Source organism: Orcinus orca, chromosome 2 (genome assembly GCF_937001465.1).
Source record: "Orcinus orca chromosome 2, mOrcOrc1.1, whole genome shotgun sequence".
In the NCBI taxonomy this organism is placed as follows: Eukaryota; Metazoa; Chordata; class Mammalia; order Artiodactyla; family Delphinidae; genus Orcinus; species Orcinus orca.
Genome location: NC_064560.1, coordinates 95,916,380 through 95,940,966, shown reverse-complemented (window position 1 = coordinate 95,940,966; position 24,587 = coordinate 95,916,380). Strand labels below are relative to the sequence as shown.

The 24,587-nt window shown below is 48.7% G+C and overlaps 1 protein-coding gene across 1 annotated transcript in view; it reads left to right on the top strand.

The window, feature by feature from the left end:
* TLN2 (talin 2) overlaps positions 1-11,541 on the top strand; it is a 443,787-nt gene extending 432,246 nt beyond the window's left edge. Inside the window, exons 55-59 of the mRNA XM_004274706.2 lie at positions 3,329-3,454; positions 5,802-5,864; positions 5,956-6,138; positions 8,977-9,102; positions 10,643-11,541. Of these exons, the coding sequence (XP_004274754.1) occupies positions 3,329-3,454; positions 5,802-5,864; positions 5,956-6,138; positions 8,977-9,102; positions 10,643-10,771 (627 nt within the window). The 3' untranslated portion in view covers positions 10,772-11,541. The remainder of the gene's footprint in view (positions 1-3,328; positions 3,455-5,801; positions 5,865-5,955; positions 6,139-8,976; positions 9,103-10,642) is intronic.
* Positions 11,542-24,587: the final 13,046 nt, after the last annotated feature.

The window sequence follows — 24,587 nt, the reverse complement described above, 5'->3', positions numbered from 1 at the left end:
CTCTTACTATGTAAATTGTTCTCTGGCTGAACTCCGGTACTCAGAGACTCATCTTAAATGGATACATTCTCTCAACAAACCTTTATCACATGGGCTTTCCTACCTAACGTTGTGCTCCAGAGATGTAAGTTGGATGAAACACGGTCCATGCCCTGGAGGAGATTGCAGGCTGGTAGGATTCAGCTGACTGGTGTGTCTGTTCTCCTGAGCCCAGACCAGCACTCCCCCCATGGTAGCCCATACCACCTGCATCTTCCACCAGATCCTCGGTGATCTGAGCAAGGAAGGGCTGTCCATTTAGCAGCCCACTGAGTGAAAGCATTTCCTTACATCCAGATGCCATGGACTCCAGATTCTTCCCCAGGGTCCCCTTGCAGCAGCTCCAACTTACTGTTCTTCTCCTCAATCTCCCAGCTACAGTGGGGTTTGTTCTATTAACAATTCCTGCATTTTAATTGTGATCCTTTTATTCAGGGAAGTCCTTCAAAGCCCAAGCCAATTACATTTCTCTCCTTTTTTGCGCCGTGGTTAAGCACATGTCCTCCCTTCTCTCACTGCCCTCACACCCCTCTCCCAGATTCCATTCTGTATGCTGGTGGGAGCTGAAGCCAATGGGAATTTGGACTTGGGTGCCGTGGCTTTTCACCAAGTCTCCTTGGCTTGGGGAGATCCCATTTTCTCAGGCTAGAAGTTGTATGGTGTGAGGAAACATCAGCATTATGTCTCATTTCAGCAGGAGAGATAGAGTGGGCATTTAGTCTTAATGGTAAACCTGGCCCACAGAAAGGTACCAGTCCTGCAGGTAGAAGGCAGATCTCATCATGGAACGCTGCCCAACTGCAGCATCTAAATGTTTGCCCTCCATCACAGTCGGCTTTATTAATCCTTTTTCTTGGGAAACTCTCTCATACTTTTTAATCAGAGGAAATGTCTCTCAGAGATAAGGCTTCCTGCCACGTCCATTTTAAAGTCTAGAGATCTTATGGAAAGAAAAAGAAAAAATCATCAAAGGGCATTACAGCACTTGCCATTGCAGGAAAAATCTGTGGCTGTCAGAAATATTTCCAAGTTGAGTATGTATTTCGAACATGTGTTTAAAAAAAAAACAACCAGCCAGGGCAGCGAAAGATATGGGAGAGCCCTTTTCAATCAGTTCTAATGAGATATTCTTTCAGATCTATCCATGCTTAGAGTTAGCACTTAGTTTTGGGGAAATTCCATTTTTGTGCATTTTAAAATTGGGGAAATCAGAAACCTGCTGTGAAGTGGACTCATCCTTGGAACCCATAGCATAGCTGAGGCCCCCTGCACCTGCAACAAGGGGCTGGAAGACATTGGGAGCCACCACGGGCCTCCATTTCCTCATCTGCAAAATGGGGAGCAGCTCCCTTTGGACTCAGAAACTCTGTGATTTCCCCAGTGCCTTAATCTGTTATATACTTGACTTTCTTTTGCAGAACGAATTTCCAGAAAAGCTCTTAATTCAAGGTCATTGAATATACCTATCACAGCCCAATGCCATTTCTTGTGGCTTATGTATAACAGTTCCTTTTATGCCAGAGTGTCTTAAAATGAGTCATTTTATGTTTCAGTGAACAAATTTTGTATTTCACCACTGTCACAAGCTTCCCCGCCCCATAATGAGGAATCCAAAATTAATCTATTGGAACGGAATCCATATCTGTCCTAAATGCTCCTAGAGCAAGACTTTGTCAGAAATAGGAAAGAGATACTGCTTCTGTCTCAGAACGTCTCAAATGCTGCTGTTATTCTTCAGTTCCACTAGATGTGCTCGGAAATGTTTTTCTGATAACATGGGTTATAAAAACAAAAGTAGGAATGGCCACATCTTGAACCAGGAGAGATGCCATAAAGAATAGGGAACTGGAAAAGCATTGTATCTGTGTATCCATCCCGTCTGATGGTTCATATGGGCCCATTAGTGAGCCGACTTTGAGCCTCCAGCATGAAGTCGCTCCTCACTGATGCCCAACTTGGTGGCCTCATCTAGGAAGAACATATCATGATGGAGGCAGAGAAGTTTAGGTTTAGATCTGGTCTAGATTCTTTACGCTGCCACATGATCTTGGCCCAATGCTCCACCTCCCTAAGCCTGCATGTTCCCATTATAAATATAAGGATAAAGATAACTACTATATATGATTTTTACTCTCTTTTTTGGTGAGGATTAAACAAGTTCATGCACGTGGAAGTGCCTAACAAAATACCTGCACATAGTAGGCGCTCTTAAAAACGTATCGCTGTTTGTACAACATTGGGAATGTACTTAATGCCACTGAATCGTATACTTAAAATTGGTTCAAAGGGTAAATTTTGTGTTATATATATTTTACCGACACACACAAAGAAAAGTATTGCTGTACCTGACCATCATCTCTTAATGCCTGAAAGGTACCAGCCACATCTTCAGCATTCTGTGACCGAAGGGGCACTTAACCATACTGGCTTAGATTCACAGAGCAATATTGCTGGCGGGGACCTTGGCGGTCATCTAGTCTGACTACCCCATATTGTGATGCTCCGTCCCACCCAGCCTGGGACCAGGGTCTTTACACTTGCCCACCTTCCCGAAAGTTGGTTCTTTTGTTGATGTTGATTCTTTTCAACATCCCAGGTGTTTGGCAGCAGAGCCTGATAGTACCTGTGCGGTGGCCGGGGTGGGGGGGAGCCAGTGTTCTTCCCCAGGTGGAGCTGTGCCTCGGGTTTCCAAGGGGGAAGCTCCACCTTGATGTCGCGTTGCCCCAATTTCTTCTCCACCACTGGTGATCTCTGGTTGGCGTGTGACTCTCTGCTCAGCCACAGAAATGCAAATTCTGTTTTACTTTTGTTTTCACCCAAGAGCAATAAGGTTTTTCACAGCTAATAGCCATCTTTTGTTTTCTCAACCCACTTTTCTGAGCCTTGAGTTGTGGGATAGTGTGCCACCACCCACTCTTTGGATCTCAATTATTGATTATTTTGATTTGGGTTATTGATGCTAATGGAACCCTTCGAATGCATTTTATTCCCAGTGAATTGATGTGTTTTTAAAGATTCTGGTCTGGAAAAAGAGTCTGTCTTTGAATTTCCTGATTTGAACTTTGTAAGGAACCTCAATGCTGGCGGTTTTTATCTTTTAGAGAAGGGTGGGGGGAGGCAGCAGATGGAGAGGCATCCAGCCACCTGCAGCCTTTCTACCCTGGGTGTGGTTTGTCGATAAAAATCCACGCACGGAGGAAGAGCCAGGTGACCAAGAAGTAAGTCATTTAGCAGAAGGCGCCCTTTGGGGATATGAATTGCATGTGATGCTGTTTTCTTTTGGTTATAGCAAGCGGATGAGACCCTGGATTTTGAAGAACAGATCTTGGAAGCTGCTAAATCCATTGCTGCTGCCACAAGTGCCCTGGTCAAATCGGCCTCGGCAGCCCAGAGGGAGCTGGTGGCCCAAGGAAAGGTGTGTAAACCCCACTGGCCAAGTGGTGGAAAGTTCACACAGCAAGAGCCTCTGAATACTAAGAAAAAGGCGACACCGCTTGTGTCCTGACCAAGGAAGCCGTGCCGCCCCTTCCCTCCCTGACTCGCCTGGCTTTGCCCATATCATTGGATACTCTGTTTGCTTCAGCCTGGCAGACAGAATGAAGGGTTTAGCTTCCAGGCCTGTCATCTGCTTCTTGTTAAGGAGAGCTTCCACTCCAGGCAGCCATCAGGGCCTGAACAAGACAGTTATTTTCCCCGCCGTACATTAGGCTATTTAAAGCCGTAAACTCATATTTTCCTGGTGGATGGCTATATAAGCACCGTAGTCAGGGGCTTTATAATACCACGTCCAACTCCAGTGATGCCCTTCCTTTCCTTAGGACTGTTGAGCTGAATGCCGTCCAACTCTGCAGTTAGTATTTTCCTTAGCCCTTTGGACAAAAGGCCGGTCTGGTTTTAAAGCTGAGAGTTCTTCGACCTGCTTCATCTCCAGTCACCGATTCCATCTGCATTAGCGTGAAAGCCTAGTTCTTTTTCAGTGATCCAAAGGATTAAGAGTACATTAGACTAATCCTGGATGTGAAAAGGCCTTCCAATTTAAAATACTCCTTGTGTCCTATTATTCCCATACAAAATGGAACCACCACATCCAAGTTACATCTTGCAGAGAAGGCTCTCAGTCATAGAGGCACCACGGAAATCCTGCCAGCTTTGGGAAATTTGGTCACTGTAACTGTCAGTCACTTATATTTGATGTTAAAAGGCCTTTGCTCTCAGTGTACAGATGACGGATGTGATTGTGTCTTTTTGGTTGTTTTTGTTTTTATCATTTTTTTAATATATTTATTTTATTCATTTATTTATTTTGTTGCGCCGGGTCTTAGTTGCATTGGCAGGCTCCTTAGTTGCAGCACATGGGCTCCTTAGTTGTGGCATATGAACTTTTAGTTGCGGCATGCATGTGGGATCTAGTTCCCTGACCAGGGATCAAACTGGGCCTCCTGCATTGTGATCGCGGAGCCTTAACCACTGCGCCACCAAGGAAGTCCCGTTGACCTAAGAACTTGTAATACAGACAGTTATGCGCAGCCAGTGGCCTTCCGTCTTGCTCCATGAAGTCTCTTGTGAGCTTAGCTGTGCCTTAATCCAACCTACGTCCACTGGTTCCTCTTTCTAAACCATTGTGTATCCAATATTGATGTATGTACATCTCCCCAACCAGCATGAATCTGTCCCTTTATGCTTCTCACTTATCCCCTGTAGATCTAGAAGAGTGCTGACCTCAGTCACCTAGGACTTGTTGACTAGTCGATACGTAAAGACCAAAAATGGATCACTGAGAAGAATATCCTACCTAAAACTTTTGGTTTATTTGCACATGGATTAAAGAGCCATCTACGTGCTGGACACATTGCTAGATACTAGAGAATCGAACTTGACTGTGGCCAAGCCCCTGTCCTCCAAGGAACTTATGCGTTCAAGCATTTAAAAAGTTGGTAATGGAGGTGCAGCTGGACCTGGGGAACTATAGATGATATGCAGGACGTTGGGGCCTTACCTGACCTTCAGCATGCCCTGATGTGCTGACAGATCCCCACTTTCAGATGCAAATTTAGATACTCATGTCTTACCTCTCCAGGCACCTCCCACATGTGTAAAGGTGTTTCCTCCTGTAGCTCCCTCTACATCTGGTCAGAAAATGTTTCACTGTTGCAACAATTCCTAAACAGAAGTGGGGAACATCTTACTTCCAGCTTCTTACCTCTCTCCCCACCCCTGAAAAAAATAGTCTGTATTTCCTTAAGGCGAGGATCTGTGCTCAATTGTACGGAGAGAGACCCACCCCCTTTTTTAACATCATCTGCCAGAAAGTCACAGCGTGGCTTCCAGGGTCAGGAATCAGGAGAGATTTAAGCTTCCCTCACCTCTTGAATGAAGAGACCTCAGGGGCTCCCATGTTGGAGATGGAGAAAGGTCAGCAGAGGAAATAGGCGTGTCAAGATAGCCCCATCCATCGTTCCTGAGCCATTTTCCCAGAAACGCGGTACCTGGCAGTGAAATGGAGGTCGTTGAGAGCGTTTCCGGTCGCCTCCTTGTGGCCCAGGTGGAAACCGGTCAGGACAGGCAGTCTTGGAGCTGCTGGCGTCCTGCATGGGAAAGGGTGCTGCATTCTCCTGCCGGTGCTGTTGGCAAGAGTCCCAGGGAGGTGCTGCATGTCTGATGAGATGCTTTTCTCTCCAAATCCAGGGCAAGGTAGGGTTTGGGGGCTGCAGGTCACCCTGTGCCTTCCCGCTTTCATTGCTGCTTTTCATACTCCACTCTAGGTGGGCTCCATCCCCGCCAACGCCGCAGATGACGGACAATGGTCACAGGGCCTGATTTCTGCCGTGAGTTGCCCCCTCCTCCTTCCCCGTTGGCTTTTTGGATCCCCTGCAGGAGGTTTGGGCCTCAAGTCACTTCTCTGTTGACTGTCCCCAGGCCCGGATGGTGGCAGCTGCGACCAGCAGTCTCTGCGAGGCGGCTAATGCCTCTGTGCAGGGGCACGCCAGTGAGGAGAAGCTCATCTCATCCGCCAAGCAGGTTGCTGCGTCCACGGCTCAGCTGCTTGTGGCCTGCAAGGTGAAGGCTGATCAGGATTCGGAGGCCATGAGGCGGCTACAGGTAATGGTCACTGATGCTGGTGGGAAAACACTCCTGTTGGAGCGGGTAAGTGTTGCCAAAGGCGGCGGTCTCGCTTCCTTGGCATGACCCACCAGGCCTTCCATCAGCCAGCTCTGTCCCACGTTTCTCATTTCCTGCCACGTGCAGCCATGCATCCTACCCCTTCAACGCCACCAAACTGACGTGCTCCACGCGTGCCTCCTGGTCTCATGCCTTGGGGTCCTCCCCGCACCAGCCCAACCTTGGTGAGCTCCTACTCATCCATCATGACTCATCTCCAAAGTCACCTCTTCTGGGAAGCCGTCCTTGAATCCCAGACCTTGGGCAGTCAGTCCCTCTTCTGCCCTGCCATAGCCTTTGGACAGACCAGTCTTGCAGTTCCTGTCACCCAGTACCACCACATTTATCTTTAGTCCGCCTTTGACAAGGCTGTGAGCTTCTTAGGTGCAGGTACCAGATCTTTATCTTTGTGTCTCTCACTCCTAAGATGGTACCTGTTTCAGTGGAGGCTCTCATTCAGTGTTTGCTTAAGGAGGGAGCAAAAGGACTGAGGAATTTATATGAGATTCTGCTAAGGTTTCCCAGAGCCCAGAGAACACACTTATGAAGGTGTCACTTGAGTTCTGCCCAGTGGATCTAAGTTTTCCTGATTGTGTATTTTAAGCACAGTGAAAGAAATGTTGGAATGAAAAAGATCACATAGCTTCACCATCTTCACATGTCCAGTGCTATTTTTTTCTCTTCCTGTTTTTATCTTACACAAAATACTTTTGTCTAGTTGTCATCCTAACAGAGACATTCTGCATTTTTTTCACTTCACGTTTTATCATACTTTTTTTTTCCTTGAAGAAAAGTCTTCCTAATGGCCCCGTGCAAAGCTAAGTGGTTCATGCTTCATAGGTCTCATTTTAATGATTGCATGATATTATATCAACTGATTATGCCAGAATTTCTCTATACGTTGGACATATTTGTTTCCAATTTTCTAGATGTTTGTTACTATAATAAATGTAATGCAGATTGTTTATGTTGCTAAAAATGTTTATGTAAGATCATAAATGGCAGTAATATTTGAACAATCCCACTGAAACTCGGGACTCTCGTCGTATTTCCTAAGTTGTAAAGTGCATGGCCGTTGTTCGGTCTTCCTGTGTGTGTCTCTCTCTGACCCACCTCCCTCACCTTCATTTTCCTCCTGGCATAAACCCAGGGGAAAACGGGGAGCTGCGTGTTTGTGAATGTGCGATTCATGGGTTTGGGGGACACCCCTTTGGAACACATCCTGAGTTAAGAGAGACGTGGGTTCAAGACCTGCCTCTACTATGTACAAAGTGCATAATCTTATACAAGTCATTCAAAACCTTTCAGGCCATAGTTGCCACGTCTGTAAAATGAGGATAGAGATGCCTGCACTGGCTCTTATGAGGGTCAGAAATGTGAAGGTGCTTTTGTAAGTCCTAAGGATTTACACAGATACAACCCAGCATCACCCTTATTATCATCATTACTGATTTATGTGGGTGCTGCAATGTTGTGTGAATCCCTTACAATGACCCAGAGGTTCTCTGGGGGTACACAGGCCTATGTTCAAATCGCAGCTCTATAACTTACCAGGGGCAGGATCTTAGATTAGTTATTCAACCTCACTTTCTACGTAGAAAAGTGGGCTAATGATTTCTGACCTCATAAAACTGTTTTGAGAGTAAGCATATGATGAGAATAAGCATATGATGTCAAGTGCTAATGGGCCTCCCCTCCCCTTCTTGCGTGAGCCCTCGTGGTCCCCCTTGGCCGCTTTAGATCACCAACCAGATGAGCCAGTTAACTTTGAATGAGAAAACTCTCAACTTTCTGATGGCTCACCCCCAAGACCAAGTCCTTGACTCTCAGGGGGCTGGGCAAGGACTATGGGAGATTTAACGAAGCCGTGACCACCGTGAAAAGGAAATTCCAGACCTCAGGTGGCAGAGGTCAAGTCCCCTGGGCCATGCTTTTTGAGCATTAAGAGTAAACCAGTGGGGGCTGTAGCCCTTGCTGAAGATCTAGGCTGCACGTGGACAAGCTCTTCTGCAGTGTGTCTGGCACTCGCCCCATCCTTGACCGTGCGGCATGAAGCCAGCTGTGACTCTAAAAGCACATCCGTAAAGGCCCTAGTTACTGTGGGGCTCCCATTCCTTCTGTGCAGGGGTAGGTTGTGCTTTCATAGCCCTTAATTCCCTCTGAAAGCGTTCAGTGAGCCCCCAGCCCTGGGCAGCCACTGTGCCCGGTGCTGGGGATGCAGAGATTGAAATCACAGCCCCTGCCTTCAAGTTGTTCACTGTCCAGGAGGAAGAGAGGCAACCAGAAGTGTGGTGAGGGCTGCAAAGAAGCCAGCAGGGAGCTTTCCAGGAGCACTTGGGAGGGTGTGGGGAAGGCTAAGACGGACAGAAAAAGTGATCTCTGAGCCAAGTCCTCAAGTATGCCTCAGTGGGATGGGGCAAGGGGAGGTGGCTTTCTAACCAAGGGTGCAGCCCCTGAGCAAGTTTCTGTTAACACACATATCAGAGTGCTATAATCGTGTATTCACATAATTGTAATTCCCCTGAGAAGTGTGTGTTCCCTGGGAGCCAGGAAATGTGTCTCATTAACCTGCGAATGAGCTAAGGTTAGGTAGGTGCCAGTGTTGGTAGAATCAATGGATGGATGGACAAATGGATACTACCTAGAGAGAAATTCTGTGTTACATACAATCGGATGATAAATCAATTCATAGTCTCATGAACTGTGCCTCCACGTCTGTCTTGCTGAATCCAAATGGCTGTTTCCAATGATACAATGTGTGTTTTGTCCCCTCTCCAGGCAGCAGGAAATGCTGTGAAAAGAGCCTCAGACAATCTTGTGCGTGCAGCCCAGAAGGCAGCATTTGGCAAAGCCGATGACGATGATGTTGTAGTGAAAACAAAGTTTGTAGGGGGCATTGCTCAGGTGTGTGATTAAATCCAGACAGCGTTTACTCCCCAGATGAGCACTGTGTGAAAACAGAGACCCAAAATAACAGTGGCTTAAACAAGATGGAAGTCTATTTCTCCCTGGTGAGACAGGCTTGGGTGTAAGCAGTCTAGGGATGGTGTGGCGGCTTCTTTGTGACTGAGACCCAGACTCCAGCTGCCTACCGCTCCACCGTCCCTGAGATGTTGCCTTGGCAACATCTTGGTCTAAGATGGCTTGATAACCACCTCCGTTTTCCAGCCAGCATGAAGACGGAAGGTTAGGGCGGGCGTGACTCTGAAGTCGTCTGCATCACTTGCTCTCACACGCCATGGGTCAGAGCTTCATCACGTGGCCAGCCTAGCTGCAAAGGAGGCAGGGAAATGGAGTATTCTTTTCTGAGTAGCAGTGTACCTACCTAAAAATCAGGGATTCTGTTACAGAAAAGGGAGAGAAGAGAATTGGAGGATGGCAATATTATCATTTAAATAAAATGATGCATTTGGAGCTGCTACTCACTCCAGATTTTTGGCCCTAGAGAAAGAATGAACGATGACCCTCTCCCAGAAGTTTTACAAGTGTGGATGAGAATCTGACTTACGCAGGCCTGCATTCTTGTGCATGAGAGTGGGGTGGAAAGGTCAGGAAACCACGCTTGCATTTTGGGATGTGTTAATGTAAATCCTTTATATGAGATTGGTTTTCCACCAGGAGCACTGAAGCCCCGTGGCTGAACTTACTCATTCCCATGCCTTCCTTAGCTCTTCCTGAACCACTCCCTGTGTTTGGAAATACCCAGGATGCATTTTTACCAGAATCTGCTTCTTGATACACTAGTTCCATGAGAAGTTCCATGAAGAAGGGTCTCTGATCAAACAGTTCTGGGAATCACTGACTTCTGTACTCCCTCCTCAGATATCACGATGCTCGTTAGTCTAGCAAGGCTCTGAAAAGACCTTTGCTTTTCAGAAATCTATTTGACTTCCTTGAGCACAGACTTCCCCTTTCCCCTTTATACCTATTAACTAATATTCCTCAGATCACACCTTAGAAGCATGAAATAAATATATGAAAGCCATCTAGTAGTTAAGGACTCCAGCTTTAGCTTCGAGAATACCTGGGCCGGGTCCTGCTCCACCAGATGGGTCCCTTCAGGAAAGCGGACCCACATCTCTGAGATTCAGCTTTCTCATTGGAAAAATGGGACATTCAATAGGCCATACTTCACAGTGTTGCCATGAAGATGATGGGACATTCCGTGTAAAGTGCTTACACCAGAGCCTGCTGCATCATAGGGACACAGTATATATTTGCTGTTAAATCAGTGGCCGGAAGTCAGCTTACTGTCTTGGATCGTTGGTCTCAAAACCCGAACTGTGGCACGGAGGCTGGTCTCCAGAGCTAAGAATACTTAGTCCCGGGACATGGCTGTGTCCCACTGTAGCAGAGGCTGTGGGAGCTCATGAGGCAAGCAGTGGAGGGGAGGGCAGTTTCCTAAAAAGTTTCAGATCCATCCAGCTTGTTGCTTTGCTTCTAGATCATCGCCGCCCAGGAGGAAATGCTGAAGAAAGAGCGAGAACTGGAAGAAGCAAGGAAAAAACTAGCCCAGATCCGCCAACAGCAGTATAAATTCCTACCCACCGAGCTGAGGGAGGACGAAGGCTAAGGCCAGAACCAAGAGGGCGCACCCAAGGGGCCGGCCGCGCGAGAACTGGATGGACAGCGGTCCTGAGGGGCCGGGCACCGCCCTGGAACTGCCCCCCCTCCCCCTGGGGTGAGCCGGGAGCCCTGAGCTCTCCTGCGCGCTCCCCTGTCCTGTCGGGCACCAGCTGCATGATGGTGATGTCACGCGGTACAGTGTGTTCCACCCACAGCTCCTCTGCCATCTCCCCCAACCCCGCCTCACTGTATCTCAGGAGAGAGGGGCGCGGGTTCACGGACTGGTACCAAAAAGGAGGAGTCAGTATTACATTGTCCTCAGACACTCGCGCTTCTGTTGGTCCTTCTCTGGGCCTGCTGTGAAATCTGAATAGGAAAGAAAAAAAAAAGGAAAACCAAACAGCTCGGGGGAAATCCTTGATGCCATAGCTACTCAAAGATACTCTTCTCCCTCTCAGGAGAAGATGGATGTTGGAGTTGGACACGGTTAATAAAGGCTAGAAACATAAACCAGTGTGGACTCCAGGAGGGCAACTCGGGTCCTCCTGCCGTGTCTCAAGCACTGGCTCGCCCAGAGGGTGAAGAATTCCTGCCCCTGTTTGCACGCTCTCTTGCCTCAGTGTGTAAGCTCCTTGTACAATCTAGACCCAACTTGTATTCTGTGACCCAGAAAATCGAATGATTTTTTTTTTTCCTCCATAATCCAAAGGGGCAGAGGTATGGGGGACTGGCAGGGCTCAGTGAGCAGGGGCTGTAATAAAATCTGTGGGCTCCTTACTCTGTAGAGGCTGTTTGAGTTCATACAAATTCATCCCCACAAACCCAGGTCCCCCAGGTGACAGTCAGTACAACAGCCCGCCTTAGGCATTCGAAGTGGGGATTCAGCTCCAATAAAGCAAGTCCTTGGTGACTTCGTCTTTAGGTTCCGCGTCAGCTTCTCTGCTCTCAAAATGATCACAATTCAAGATCCTGTTAAAAAACCTGTCATCCATCCTCCAACCCGTGGTGGATGTTTTCTCTCTGTCCTAATTGTCTCAAAATCTAGATGCGTTTTAACATCATTACAAACCTTTAACAAGATAGTTTTGCTCATTAGCCCATCTTAAAGGTGAAGACATATCGTATGTTCAGAGTCTGTCTTCTGTAGGCTACGGTTGGAGGATTACAGTTTGAGAGTTTCCCCCCTCCTCTCCTTTCTCTTTTCGGAGCCCTCTCCTTAGAAGGGCAGTTTAAGATGTTGAATCTAACTTTAATCTGAACCTTTCCCCAAGACAGTACGTGAAGGATGAATGGCTTGTCGGATAGATCCTAACGCCAGGTAGCAATTGTCTTTGAAAAACAATTCATCGGGGGAAGACAATGGTGACAGAGGTACATGGTTTTTTAAAGCTGCTAACTGTTGAAGAACTGCACTTCTCCGCAGCAATGTGCTATCACATCTCGTATTTCATTCACAGTATAGTTTGAATATTCCACCCACAGGAAAAGTTGATGCTTTGGTCCACAAAAAGTATCACCTGTAGACCTTGCCCCACGGTCCTGCTTTAACAGACTGTGGCCCATGCCGTGGTTTTAAAATATAATTAAACTTTGGACAGCTTCTCATATTTATAAGAGACTTGTAAGTGTTCCACATAGTAGAATTTTTTCCCAGACAAGTTGGAAGTTACAGGAAATACAGTGTAAATGAGAAGCAGGTGGAGAGAGTATGTAGAGAGTTGGGGATGATGGCATCGACTCAAGAGGAGAGAGCTGGCGGGGCCCTGGCACCTAATGGGAGAAACTAACACACTCTTGACTCGCCCTCTTCCACTGTAGCTAGTACAACTTTTCACTGCTGTCCTGGGCTGCACCCCCTTGGATCTTAGCCCGTGGACTCGGGGCTCTCTCCAAGGGACACTTTGCAGACGGGCACAGGGTGCTTTCTGAGACTAAGAATCCGACCCAGAGGCTCAGAGTCCAGCTGTGTTAATGGCCTCATGTAGCAGGCCTCTGGGGTGCTCCTCCATGGCCCACCCTCGCCCCCTTTTCTTCCAGGCTGTGTGATTGCTTCTCCCCTTCCAGCTGTTCCCTGTCATAGCCTGGCATCCCAGGAGCCAGGCAGGGCCAAGCAGTGAGTTCTCTGTCCCTGCCTCAGAGTCGTTTAAAACTTCCACTGCGGGGCTTCCGTGGTGGCGCAGTGGTTGAGAGTCCGCCTGCCGATGCAGGGGACACGGGTTCGTGCCCCGGTCCGGGAAGATCCCACATGCCGCGGAGCGGCTGGGCCCGTGAGCCATGGCCGCTGAGCCTGCGCGTCCGGAGCCTGCGCTCCGCAACGGGAGAGGCCACAGCAGTGAGAGGCCCGCGTACTGCAAAAAAAAAAAAAAACTTCCACTGCATTTGATACCAGAAAAAACCTCCAGAGACAAGCGAAATGGAAAGGCCTTTAAAGAACAGGTATGGAACAGAGTTGGTCTTTGTAGGACCTGTATAAATATTCTCCCGTCTGGCGTGTTCTGCTGCTGTGAGCTTTGGTGAAGCTGGTTCCCATTTACCACCTGGTGTGGTGTGCTTTTTCATCTGTCCCTTCCCCATCCACCCTCCGTCACATACGTGAGTGGCCTCGTGACTGGCTTGGTCTCTCCTCATTTCATGAAATGAGGGAAAGGCTGTGCTTTAGGCGTAATTTAATAAGCACTCCTGTAGGTGTCCCCAGATGGCAGTGAGGGGGGTGCTTCTGGTTTTTCTTCAAAGGGAAATAAGAGGTATGAATCGGTTTGGGGTGTGAATGTTCATTTCAGAGCATCTAATAAGCGAGTGGGTTCAGGGTAAAAATGGTCCCAGGCCTGGAGCACAGAAATGCCTGTCTGTGTGAAGGGGGAGCAGGTGTGTGGGTGTGTGTCTCATGAGAGGAGATGACAGGAAGCCCTGAGCTGATCTTTGTGCCCAGAAATTGTTGTCTCTGAAGATCAAAAAAGGAACCTCAACTGGGCTTCAGAACTGCCCAGTCATCTGGGAGTTTGGGCTTTGCTTGGTTCTGCCTTTCAGAAAAAGTCTTTGGGTAAGGATGCTAAAGCCATATTCAGCGGAATAAGCAGCTCCTGTTTAAATTGCTGGCATGCAGTCAGGTGTGGGCCTGGTGATCAGCGCCAGCAGGTACCTCAGGTCCTGGGCGGCCCTCCAGGCAGGCGTTATGGGCCCCCCAGGCCACCTAGAGGGTAGCGGCGTGGTTAACGGGTGAGCCCTGTGTGCTTTATCGTGGAAAACTCCTTAGGGCTTCCCATAGGCTCTCCCTGCTTGCGTTCTGGGTGTGTTGTCAGTGAGTTTAACTTATCAAAATATTATAACCAAAATTCACCCGAGAGAGTAAACCCTACCACCCACATGATCCTGAGGCCACAGCCTCATGCGGAGGCCAGGCAGCAGGGTGACGTGGTGAGCAAGCCTGCTCCCTCCGTGGCCGTGAACCCCCAGACCTTCCCCAGCACTGAGGTTCTGGGCTCTGGCCTGGGGACTCTGGCCTTCAGCCCCCAGCACAGGCTATCGGTGTGTTCGGCTCTCAGACCCTGGAGGAAGCTTCCCTCTGCTGACTGAGGTGATGGCCACTCCTGAGAGCCTTGTGGGAGCCCAAGGAACTGGGGGATGTTCACTTCAGGCTCAGAGGCAGTAGAGTCCAGAAACCCAGAGGTAGTGAGAGCTATGCCGGCAGCCCAGGTTCCACGTCGGCACGGCCTCCTCAGGGGCTGGTCTCTGGGGGGAAGGCATCTTCCCCCCCTACAGGGTCCCCAAGTGCCAAGTTTAAACATCCCTGAGACGACTGCTCCGTCCTATCTGCTCGGCATGATACGTTTATGGGCATTAGGAACAGGCATGTGGCAGAGCTTCTGTGGACTAACTGAAAAAACAAACCCTACAGAGAGACATTGCTTTTCTGTAAAAGAGGTTTGGCTTTGCCTTCCTCGGAGCCCGCCTCCCAGCCCTCCGCAGACATCCCTGTGTCAGTCACCCCGTAGGCATCTCCTGGTTCCACAAAGCATGCAGCTGGGTTTCTCTCGGCCACCTTCTCACCAAGCTGCAAAATCCAGTAGGAAAGGGGTTAGTGAAGTTCTGCCCCAGGTCGTAATGTCTTTATGGTCACATAAATTATTATTATTTTTTATTCACCAGAAATAAATTTGTAAAGGAATGAACCTGTGTGAAAGTCTCATGGGAATGAGAGGAATGTGGAAGAGAGGAAGAGGAGGCTGTGCCTTCCTCATGTGAGAGAAAGTCCCCCTTGACTACCAGCTCCTTAGTCACCAAAGTGTGTTCGAGGAGGAGTGTGTGTGTGTGTGTGTGTGTGTGTGTGTGTGACCAAGGCAAAGCCGCAGGGAACCACTGAATGCCATACAGCTTTGTTGACTCTGGAGAAAATTCAAATAAGAAATAGACCGTAAGTAAGAAGATGCAATTATCTTCCCCTTAAAGAAGAAGGGTCCCAGGCAAGGAGCTTGGGCTCTCGGATCATGCGTGTCACCTGATGGGAAGGTTGCACAGCTGGTTGCAGAGTGCAGATATTCCTCTGCAAACCTGACTCAGGGCCTGACCCTGGAAGGATAACTTCACCTCCAGCAGCCGAGGCAGAGATTGTACCCCTCCTTCCTGTAGGAATGGGGGTGCAGATTGTTTGGCCAGAGTCCTCGTCTGCGGGAACCAGACTCGGAAAAATGTGAGGCGTAGGCGTATCTCATCCGTAAGAGGGCCATGTCACAGAATCACCATAGCAACGGAGTGAGTGTCACCAGTATGTCTGACAACTCAGAGGATTATTTTTCCTCCTGAAATGGTGATTTAGAATCTCTAAGCCCATTAGTCATGTTTTTCTGTCTTTGACTTAAAAATGGGGATGGGGCTGACTAGCCCGTTTTTAAGGGAGATAGGAAGGTGGGAATCCCAAGGTGTGCGGCGCGCGAGGGGGTAAGGGGAGCTGATGTCTGGGGTCTCCTGGGTGAGCTGGGCTGGACCTGCGACCTCCTCAGCCCTGGGCAACCGTGGGGAAGGTGCTCTGGCCGTTTTGCAGAGGGGCACACAGGACTCAGCCAGGCAGGGCAGTGGCAGGTGTGGGATTGGAAGCTGTCTGCAGGGATTTAGATCCTCTGCAGCAAAATCAGGCTGACCCACAGTCAGAGACCTTACTGAGTGCCCCGTCACCTACTGTGTGCGGGACACTGGAGACCCTGCCTTATTCCTGGAGAAGGTCACATTCCAGGGAGGACAAACGTGAGCCCAGGCCGGGGGCAAAGAGGACAGAGCCCTGGAGTTGGGAAAAGCCTTCAGTAAGAGGGCATCTGGCCTAACTCCTAACGAATAGGAGTTTCCCAGGCAGAGAAGGGGGGGAGGGGGTGTGGGCAGCATTCCAGGCAGTGGGAACGGCACGTGCATGAGTGGGTGGATTGCTTAGGGGGACAAGTAAGAATTCAGTGTGGTCAGGGCTAGGGGTACGTGGCATGAAGGGGAGGGTGACCAGGAGCACAGTGAGGGGCCTTGTGTCAGGCCAGGGCACCTGGGATTGTTAGCAGATGAATCGCTGTGCAGGCGCATCAGAAGAGGGATTCTATTCTTGGAGAACTCAGGATCCAACAAAGGTCAGCAACTCGGGAGTAAATTGGGTCCCAAGTTACTGTGCCAGAAACGTTCAGAGCAAGGAAAGAGGATGGGAGGCGAGCCTCAGAGCCTCTCAGGAGGAGATGCCACAGCAGGAGGGACCACTGCCAGGGGTCAGGGCAGGCTTTGTTTGCAGGGGAGCGAGGGGTTTCATCTCTAGATGGCTAGCACTTACTGTACAGGTAGGTACGTACATGTGCCAGGCGCTGACCTTCATTACCCCCTTTGGTCCCCACCACAATCACGTAAAGCATGACACATAGGCACTCTTTTATCCTCATTTTATGGACAAGGCTCAGGCACAGAGAGGTTGGGTAACTTGCCCAAAGCCACACAGCTTGGCAGAACTGGGAGCTCCCAATCACTGTGTTAAGATCACACAGCTAGTGGGTGACCAAGCAGAAACGAACTCCAGTTTGTTTCCAAAGCTTATGTTTTTAACCAACAGTTGTTGGAGGAGCTGTCTGAGCCTGGCAGATTGGATAGAAATTAGGCAGAGGTAGAGAGAAGGACCTTGGAGCAGAGAGAGCCACATGAGCACGTGGTAGAGCCTGGGACCTGCGAGAGGGACTGTGGGGCAGTTGGGGATAGTGGGGTCCTCAGGAGAGGGTGGCGAGTCCTCGTGTGTAGGAGGGGAATGGGGCGGCCTGAGGATCACTGAATGAGTGCCCAGCTAAGGAGCTTTTTTGTTTTTTACGCACAGGTTACTGTGAGCGTGGTTTGGCTTTACTCTCACCTGGTGTCTCCAGAATCCTGTGGTGGGTCTTTTTCTCTCAGACCACGATTCGCTCCTGAGGCTAAACCACCAGTGCTCCTGAATTAACCCTGTGGTTCAGAGAAATTTAACCGTGTGTTTCTGTCTGAACACTCTCTACCCTGAGCTGGACAGGGTCGCAGCGGTTTTGCTCCCTGAATGTCCCAAAGCAAGAAGCCCTCTGTGCCCAGGGGCAGAAGTGCCCGGTGGGGCTGGCACCTGGGGGGACAGGAGCAGGCCTCAGCACTTGCGGCTGTATTAGGAGCTTCCTCTCTGCTTCGGCCTCTCTCTCTGGGACTCCAGGACTTACTTTTAGAAAGAGAAGTTTGATTCAATTAAGCCTAGAACTGAACGTTGAAGAAGTGCTTTCTGGGCTCCTGGAAGGTGGGCCTTGTTGTGATTGTGGCCTGGGCACTGGGGCAGCCCAGAGCGAGAAGGGGCCTGAGTCAGGCCCCCGGGTCCTGTAGCCCAGCCCCCTGATGTTATAAGGGCATCCGGGGGAAGCAGGACGGGAGGGGCAGACTGGACTCCGTGGGCATGAGGGAAGATGGGAAGAGACTAAAAGGCACAGTTGTTCCCTTCAAAGACTTTCCTGAAGAATGCAGTCTCCTGCAAGGGAAGCAACAATAATGCAAGTTGCCCACTGTCGGGCTGAAGGCTGGGAGGGTGCAGGATGTCAGGGAGGGAGTGGCGTGGGCTGGGTTCTTGGGGAGGATGCTGGCTGGAGGAGACCCTCAGTTGATGGCAAGCAGTTGGGCCGGGCCTAGCTGCCAGGGGCAGGGAAACATCTGGGGCCTAGGCATGCAGGCAGGCAGGAACAGGTGGAGAGAGAGGACCACAAAGATGCCTGAAGCTGGAGGTGTGCTCTGTGGGATCGGGGCTTCATTTAGGAGGAAAGGGGACAGAGAAGCGAGGAGAGACACAGCAAACCCTTCAGGCTGGCTGTACTCTGCCCTGGGGCCACAATCTTCACACCTGCCCTTCATGCCTGCCCGCTCACCATCGGCTCATCTGATGAATGGGGCGCTTTTTTGGGGCACCATGGAGCCACCTGACGGCCCCGTTATCAAGTTTGCATCCTGGCGGGCCCCATGTTTGCTGAATAGATGGCTCCTGAGAAAGCACTTCTGCCACTGGGGCTGTTCCTGGATTCCAGGGAGGAAAGCCCTCGGCACCCAAGTTTGCTGTCTTCTTTGTTAGGCGTCCTGGCTGGTTCGGCCGCGGGGGCAGTGTGGTTCCATGGGACACTAATAGGGCATTCCTGTTTTCCTTGAGGGAAAAAGGAGGTGTTTCCTGGGCAAATTTAAGAATCATAGTATTAAAGTTAAACAAGTGAATACCTTAATTCACTATGAGGTGTCTTGGGGCCTGTAAGAAACTCCATATACATTGGATATCTCCAAAAGGAGCATATAACATACAGTTTTGCCCCAATTTTATTGGCCTTAGAGCACTTTTTTTTTATTCCAGTATATTTTGAGGGGCACATGTTCCAAGGATCATGCCTTGGGAAACCCCGTTCTAAAATCCCACTGGAATTATTGTCTCTCTCCCCTTGTCCCCTTAGCACACGTGGCGCTCTGTCTAGTATTACTAGGTAATATTTCGTCTGTGCAGCCTCATCTAGGTCACAGGCAGGGATCATATCTTGTCACATGTAGCTTCTCTAGCACCTAAAACCAAGCTGTGGATATGTGAGAAATTTAATGAAGATTGATTGCCTGGGTGATCAACGTCAGACCATGCAGTTTGCAACCAGTGTTTGTGACCTGGGGATCAGCTGTCTTTGACTCTGGCGGATTGGAACTTTAACAGGCCAAAAAATAAATAAATAAAAGGTTCGTTTCCAAACAGTTACCACACAGCACAGCTGCCCCTTCCTTCCCCAGTAGGGCCCCACCATGCCACAGGGCAACACTATTGCCTGAGAAGTTTCCCTGAAAATTGCTTTCCTGGGATTCCCTTCCGAAGACAGCTGCAAGGAAACACAACTTGATCCTATATATCCTGAAACCTCCTGGTAACACCACTGTTCAGCAAAATCCAAAAGATGGGCTCTAGCCAGTAGCGGGTTATTAATGAAATATGGGAAAGACCTCAGATGCTGTGAGCTGAGTGCTATAAAATAAATGGTGCTCATGGCCCAAATCCCAGTGGAATGTGGAGGCCATCTGAAAAAAAAAGGGAAAGGCTGAGCAGGGAGCTTTCTTTAATAAACCCAGAGTTCCCTCCTACAGCTGAAGGGCACCTGAAATTCGACTCTCTATCCCTTCCTCCTTCCCTTTTCTTGCCTCGTAAGGTGAAAAGAACACACATGGGGGCTTTGGACTTAAGAGGGACGTGGCTTTGAGCAAGTCACTTCCTAACAAACCTATAGGGATGTGAACCGAACACTGCACTTCACCTCCCAACAAACACTTCCCCTTTGGAGCCGCACCAATAACTTGGGAGAGTTGACCTCAAGTCTAGGGTGGGCCCGATTGGTCCAAGGCCAACACCATTCATCCTGGTGGTGACCAGTTCTGGGATGGGCTACGACCTGATCTGGCTAAGGAGCTGGGAGGAAATGTCTGCTGGAGGCATCAGCCTCTCTCTACCCACCCCCAGACATCAGTGTTGGATCACGAAGCCTCTTCTGACCACAAGCAGAGCCAGCCGCAGGACGGAACGTACCCCAAGGATGGCAGAGGGAAGATAATCAAAGAATCTGTATATTTGGTGACGTTGTTGATCAACTCGCCTAACTCTAATTCTTCCAGACTTCCCAGTCCCTAACCACAGACATCCCTGCCATGTTTAAGCCAGCCTGAGTTGTCAACACAGTGTAACTGACCCCAGGCAGCAGTCACGTGGGGAAAGGCCAGCGAGCAACTGGTCACAGAGTAGGCGCTCAGCGAAGTTTTCTTCCTTTCTTCCTTTCTTCCTTCCCTCACATCTACATAAAAGTAACCTGGAGAATGTGTCCCAAGAAAATCCCATCTCTTCCACTTTCAAGAGTTAACTCACGTGCTCTCCTGTGAGCCTAATATGGCGCTAGACTTCGCGGTAGGTCTTCAGTAAATATTTGAATGACTCTTAACCTGGAACCTACCTCTAGACTGTGATGTTGGCCCTGCCTGGACTCCAGCTTATGGCCGGCTTGGTGGGGGTGAGAAGTGGTAACGGATGTGCACGTAGACAGCAGAGGTCTCAGTCCTGTGTCTCGACTCTGGGACGAGCACCTGCAGCACAGGTCTCTCCCTGCTGCTCAGACACCTGTCACTGGTAAGGTGGAGACCTTCTGTGGCCAGTCACCTACAAAGCAAACCATCTGAGGAATGTCTGGTATGCAGGGTATGTGATGTGGTGTGGTGTGCGTTTGTTTTTTCTGTTCATCATTTGTCAAGGAAATCCTCAACTATTTTGTCTGGAGGCATAGCGTGGAGCTGAGGACCCCAGGGGAGTGGAAGTTAGCAGGAGGGAGTAGGACAGCTCTGCCTCTTTTCCTGCATCTGGGACTGCATGGTACCATCCTCTACCTGGTATATTTTGCTCAGGCTCTGGCTTTTTCCTCTGGTCCCCGACGGAAGTCACGTTGAAATATAGAAGCAGGAGTAGCAGCAGGAGGAAGACACTTCCTTGGGGAGGAGAATCACTGAAAGTTACAGGGGGAATAAGCCAGGGAGGAGGCTGAGCCATCGTATGACATAGACGCGTGTACTTCCCCTTCAGTGTCTAGCTCCTGGGCTTTGTACAGGGGACAGAATTTGGCCTGGGAACCATGGGATTTGGCTTCTGGTTCTAGCTGAATGATCTTGGGAACATTCCTTGACTTCTTGGAACCTCTTTGTTTTCATGAGTAAACAGATCTTCTGCCATGATTCCAATTGGCCCTGGGTGGTGGACATCTTTATATTTGACAGTTACCAATATTTTGAGTATTAATTCCGTACTAGGAGTTCTGCTAGGTCATTTACAAGTATCGTCATTTTCTTCATCACAGTGAACATTAAGTGCTTAAAACATGCCAGTCACAGTTCTAAGAACTTTATTTATGTTAACTCATTTAATCCTGGCAACAACCCTAAAAGGTAGATACTAACCCCATTTTTCAGATGAGGAAATTGAGGCACAATAAAGTCAAATGCTTTCCCCCAGTCCACACAGCTAGAAAAGAACAAATCCAAGAAGTGAACCCAGGCAGCTTGGCTCAGAATTGTATCCTCAACCTCTGTGCTCTATTTTACGTTATTTTTCTTAAAACAAATAGTGGTATTACCTCTATTTCATGGATGATGAGACAGAGAAATCATACAATTTGGCCAAGGTTACACAGCTCTTCAATGGTGGAGCCCAGTACCTAAACCTAGATGTGTCATCCAAAGGTTTTCTGCCATCTTGGACCCCTCTCAGTGGATTAATAAACCCAAAGAGAGAAGGCTCTTCAAACACCCAGGATGACCACCACGGCTTGGTGGACTTGATATTGGATAACCATGATGAGGGTGTCAAAATATAATTTTCAAAAACTAAAAAGATGACTCTCATACAAATATATAGTGAACATGTGTCAAAGATTGATTGAACTCATTGATGAAGGAACCAGCAGAATGACAAGATTCATTCCGAAAGATAGAAAACTATTCATCATTGCTGAAAGAGCGTGTGCCGGCATAAGATTGTTGAATCGATTATCTTATAAGGCAACAAAACTATAACCTTTGGGTTGTAATCTATTCTTCCAGACAAAATCATGGTGCCTCTGTAAGACAAGAATCATTTGCATCCACTCCCGGTCTCCTACAATTTCACATCTCCTTGGAGTAATCCAGTGTTCTGGTCACTGGTAAATAGAAGGTCAAAACGAAAGGAATACATCCTTAGAAAACTCGATAAGCCTCTAATGGGTCTCCATGCAGTTGTTCTTTTTCCTAACTCCAAGTTTTGGATACTTTTTCTAAACCAGGGCACTGAGCCGATGACCACCCCCCCCCCCACCCAAGTCTGCTGTAACCTAGAAGAGCATGATATTTAAGATTAGAAGACCACCAGGTTCAAGCAGTGGCCCCACCACTTTGTGTGCTTATGCAAATCTCTATACTCTCTGAGCCATAGTTGCATCATCTGTAAAGATTTTTTTTTTAAATTAGGATAACTATCCTCTCTTCCACCTCACAGAATCTTTGTGAGGATCAAATTAGAGTGAATGTAAGAGGATGGGGTCAGTCATTGTTTTGCCTTTTGATTGAAAGGGGTCCAGCCATTGAGCTCAGCCCCTGGATGTGAAGGGAAGCCTTTGATGGAAAGCAGGCTACATTGCAAAGCCCTTAGCTCTCTGGGATGCTCTAGCAAACACTGGTGCGTCCAAATGAGCAGGCATCATCTTCAGGCCGAGCCTGCAGAACGAGGATTGCAAGGGACTTTGAAGACCTGTCACATTAAAGAGGCAGAACTGCTGTGAAGGCTGTTTGTGACAGTGAAGCTTTGGAGGGACACCTTGGTCCCGAGTCATTTCACCGGCCATCCCAGCCTGAGCTCCGCAGCAGGCATCTGTCACAGTCTTAACCAGGGGTTGGCAAACTTCTCCCGTAAAGAGCCAGATGGTGGATATTTTAGCCTTGGCAGGCCACAGATAGCATCTGTCATTACATATTCTTTGTTTTTATTTTTGTCTTTTACAACCTTTTAAAAATGTAGAGGCCATTCTTGGGCTCCCCGACTGTACAGAAATAAGCAGCAGGCTGAATTTGGTCCACAGGCCACAGATTGCCGACCCAAGTGTTACTAGCTTCGGAGGTAAGAGAGCCGCCCCTGAATCCTGTTTTCTTCATGTTGCAGCCGTGTGAGCTTGGGCAAGCTTCCTTTATCTCTCCGAGCCTGACTGTCCTCGTTGGTAAAATTCTTTCTGAAAAGACTTGCTGCTTATCTGCTATCTTGCCAAGCACAAGAGTGTTTATGAGGCTGAAAGAAAATGAAAGAGTCCCAGCATGTCAAAAGAATGTGACAGAGGCACAGCAGCTTCGCTTGACCTCTGTAGTGGTCTGGGCTGCCCTGAGCAGGGGGTCACAAAAAAGTGGAGTCTGGTTTTGTGATGATGGCCTGGAATCAGACAGGGCCACGTGACAGCATCCTGAGGACTCCGACTCAGTTTGACCAGGGTGGGTTCCAAGCACCCGTATTTTTTTTTTTTTAAAGGCTTCCTCGGTGAGTCTGACCTGCAGCCAAAGAGGAGAAACGCCCCCTGAAGAGTCTCCCACTTGCCAGAGCACAGGCATCTGCTCCACGTGGTCTGAAAACTTGTCCATGCAGACAGCTTGGTGCCTCTGCTGGCCTCACTCCAACCTGCATCCAGCTAAGCCTGGTGTCCTTCAAAGCAAAGCCTTCTCCCCGCTCCACTGTGGGTCAAACTCCTGCTCAAGCCATCAGCTTGGAAGACTGTTTCATGTCAAAATAACAAGTGTTTTTCTGAGAGCACAGAAATGGCAACAGTAGTGGTGGTCCCTGCGTGACCGCCACAGGGAAGGAAGCTGGCCTTTCAGCGGGAGGCCTGATGCGGGCCTGTTGTCTGATGTGCATTAGCCCCCAGCCCTGATCAGACTCAGAGACTGAGGCTCAGAGAGGTCACCTAGCTGGCTCAAGGCCACAGAGTTAATCAACAATTTTGATTAAGAGAGAAGTGCAGTTAACCTCCAGTGAGGATGGTTCCTCCTGTGAATTACACTCCTGTAGTCCTATTAACACTTCCCTTTATGGCATTTTCTTTATGGCCATGAGATTAGAACAGTAGAACACTTATGCTGGGAATTTCCAAGGGGCATTTTTTTAAACTTTTTTTTTTTCATTTTTTAAATTGGAGTATAATTGCTTTACAATGTTGTGTTAGTTTCTGCCGCACAGCGAAGTGAATCAGCCATACACATACACACATCCCCTCCCTCTTGGACCTCCCTGCCACCGCCCCACTCCATCCCACCCATCTAGGTCGTCACAGAGCACCAAGCTGAGCTCCCTGTGCTCTACAGCAGGTTCCCAGTAGCTATCTGTTTTACACGTGGTAGTGTATTTATGTCAAACCTAATTTCCCAACTCATCCCACCCTCCCCTTCCCACCCTGTGTCCACACATCTGTTCTCTCTGTCTGCATTTCTGTTCCTCCCAGCAAATAGGTTCATCTGTGCCATTTTTCTAGATTCCACTATGCGTTAATATACGGTATTTGTTTTTCTCCTTCTGACTTCACTCTGTATGACAGATTCTAGGTCCATCCACATCTCTACAGATGACCCAATTTCATTTCTTTTGATGGCTGAGTAATATTCCATTGTGTATATGTACCACATCTTTTTCCATTCATCTCTCGATGGACATTTAGGTTTTTTCTATGTCCTGGCTATTGTAAATAGTGCTGCAGTGAACATTGAGGTGCATGTGTCTTTTTGAATTATGCTTTTTCTCAGGGTATATGCCC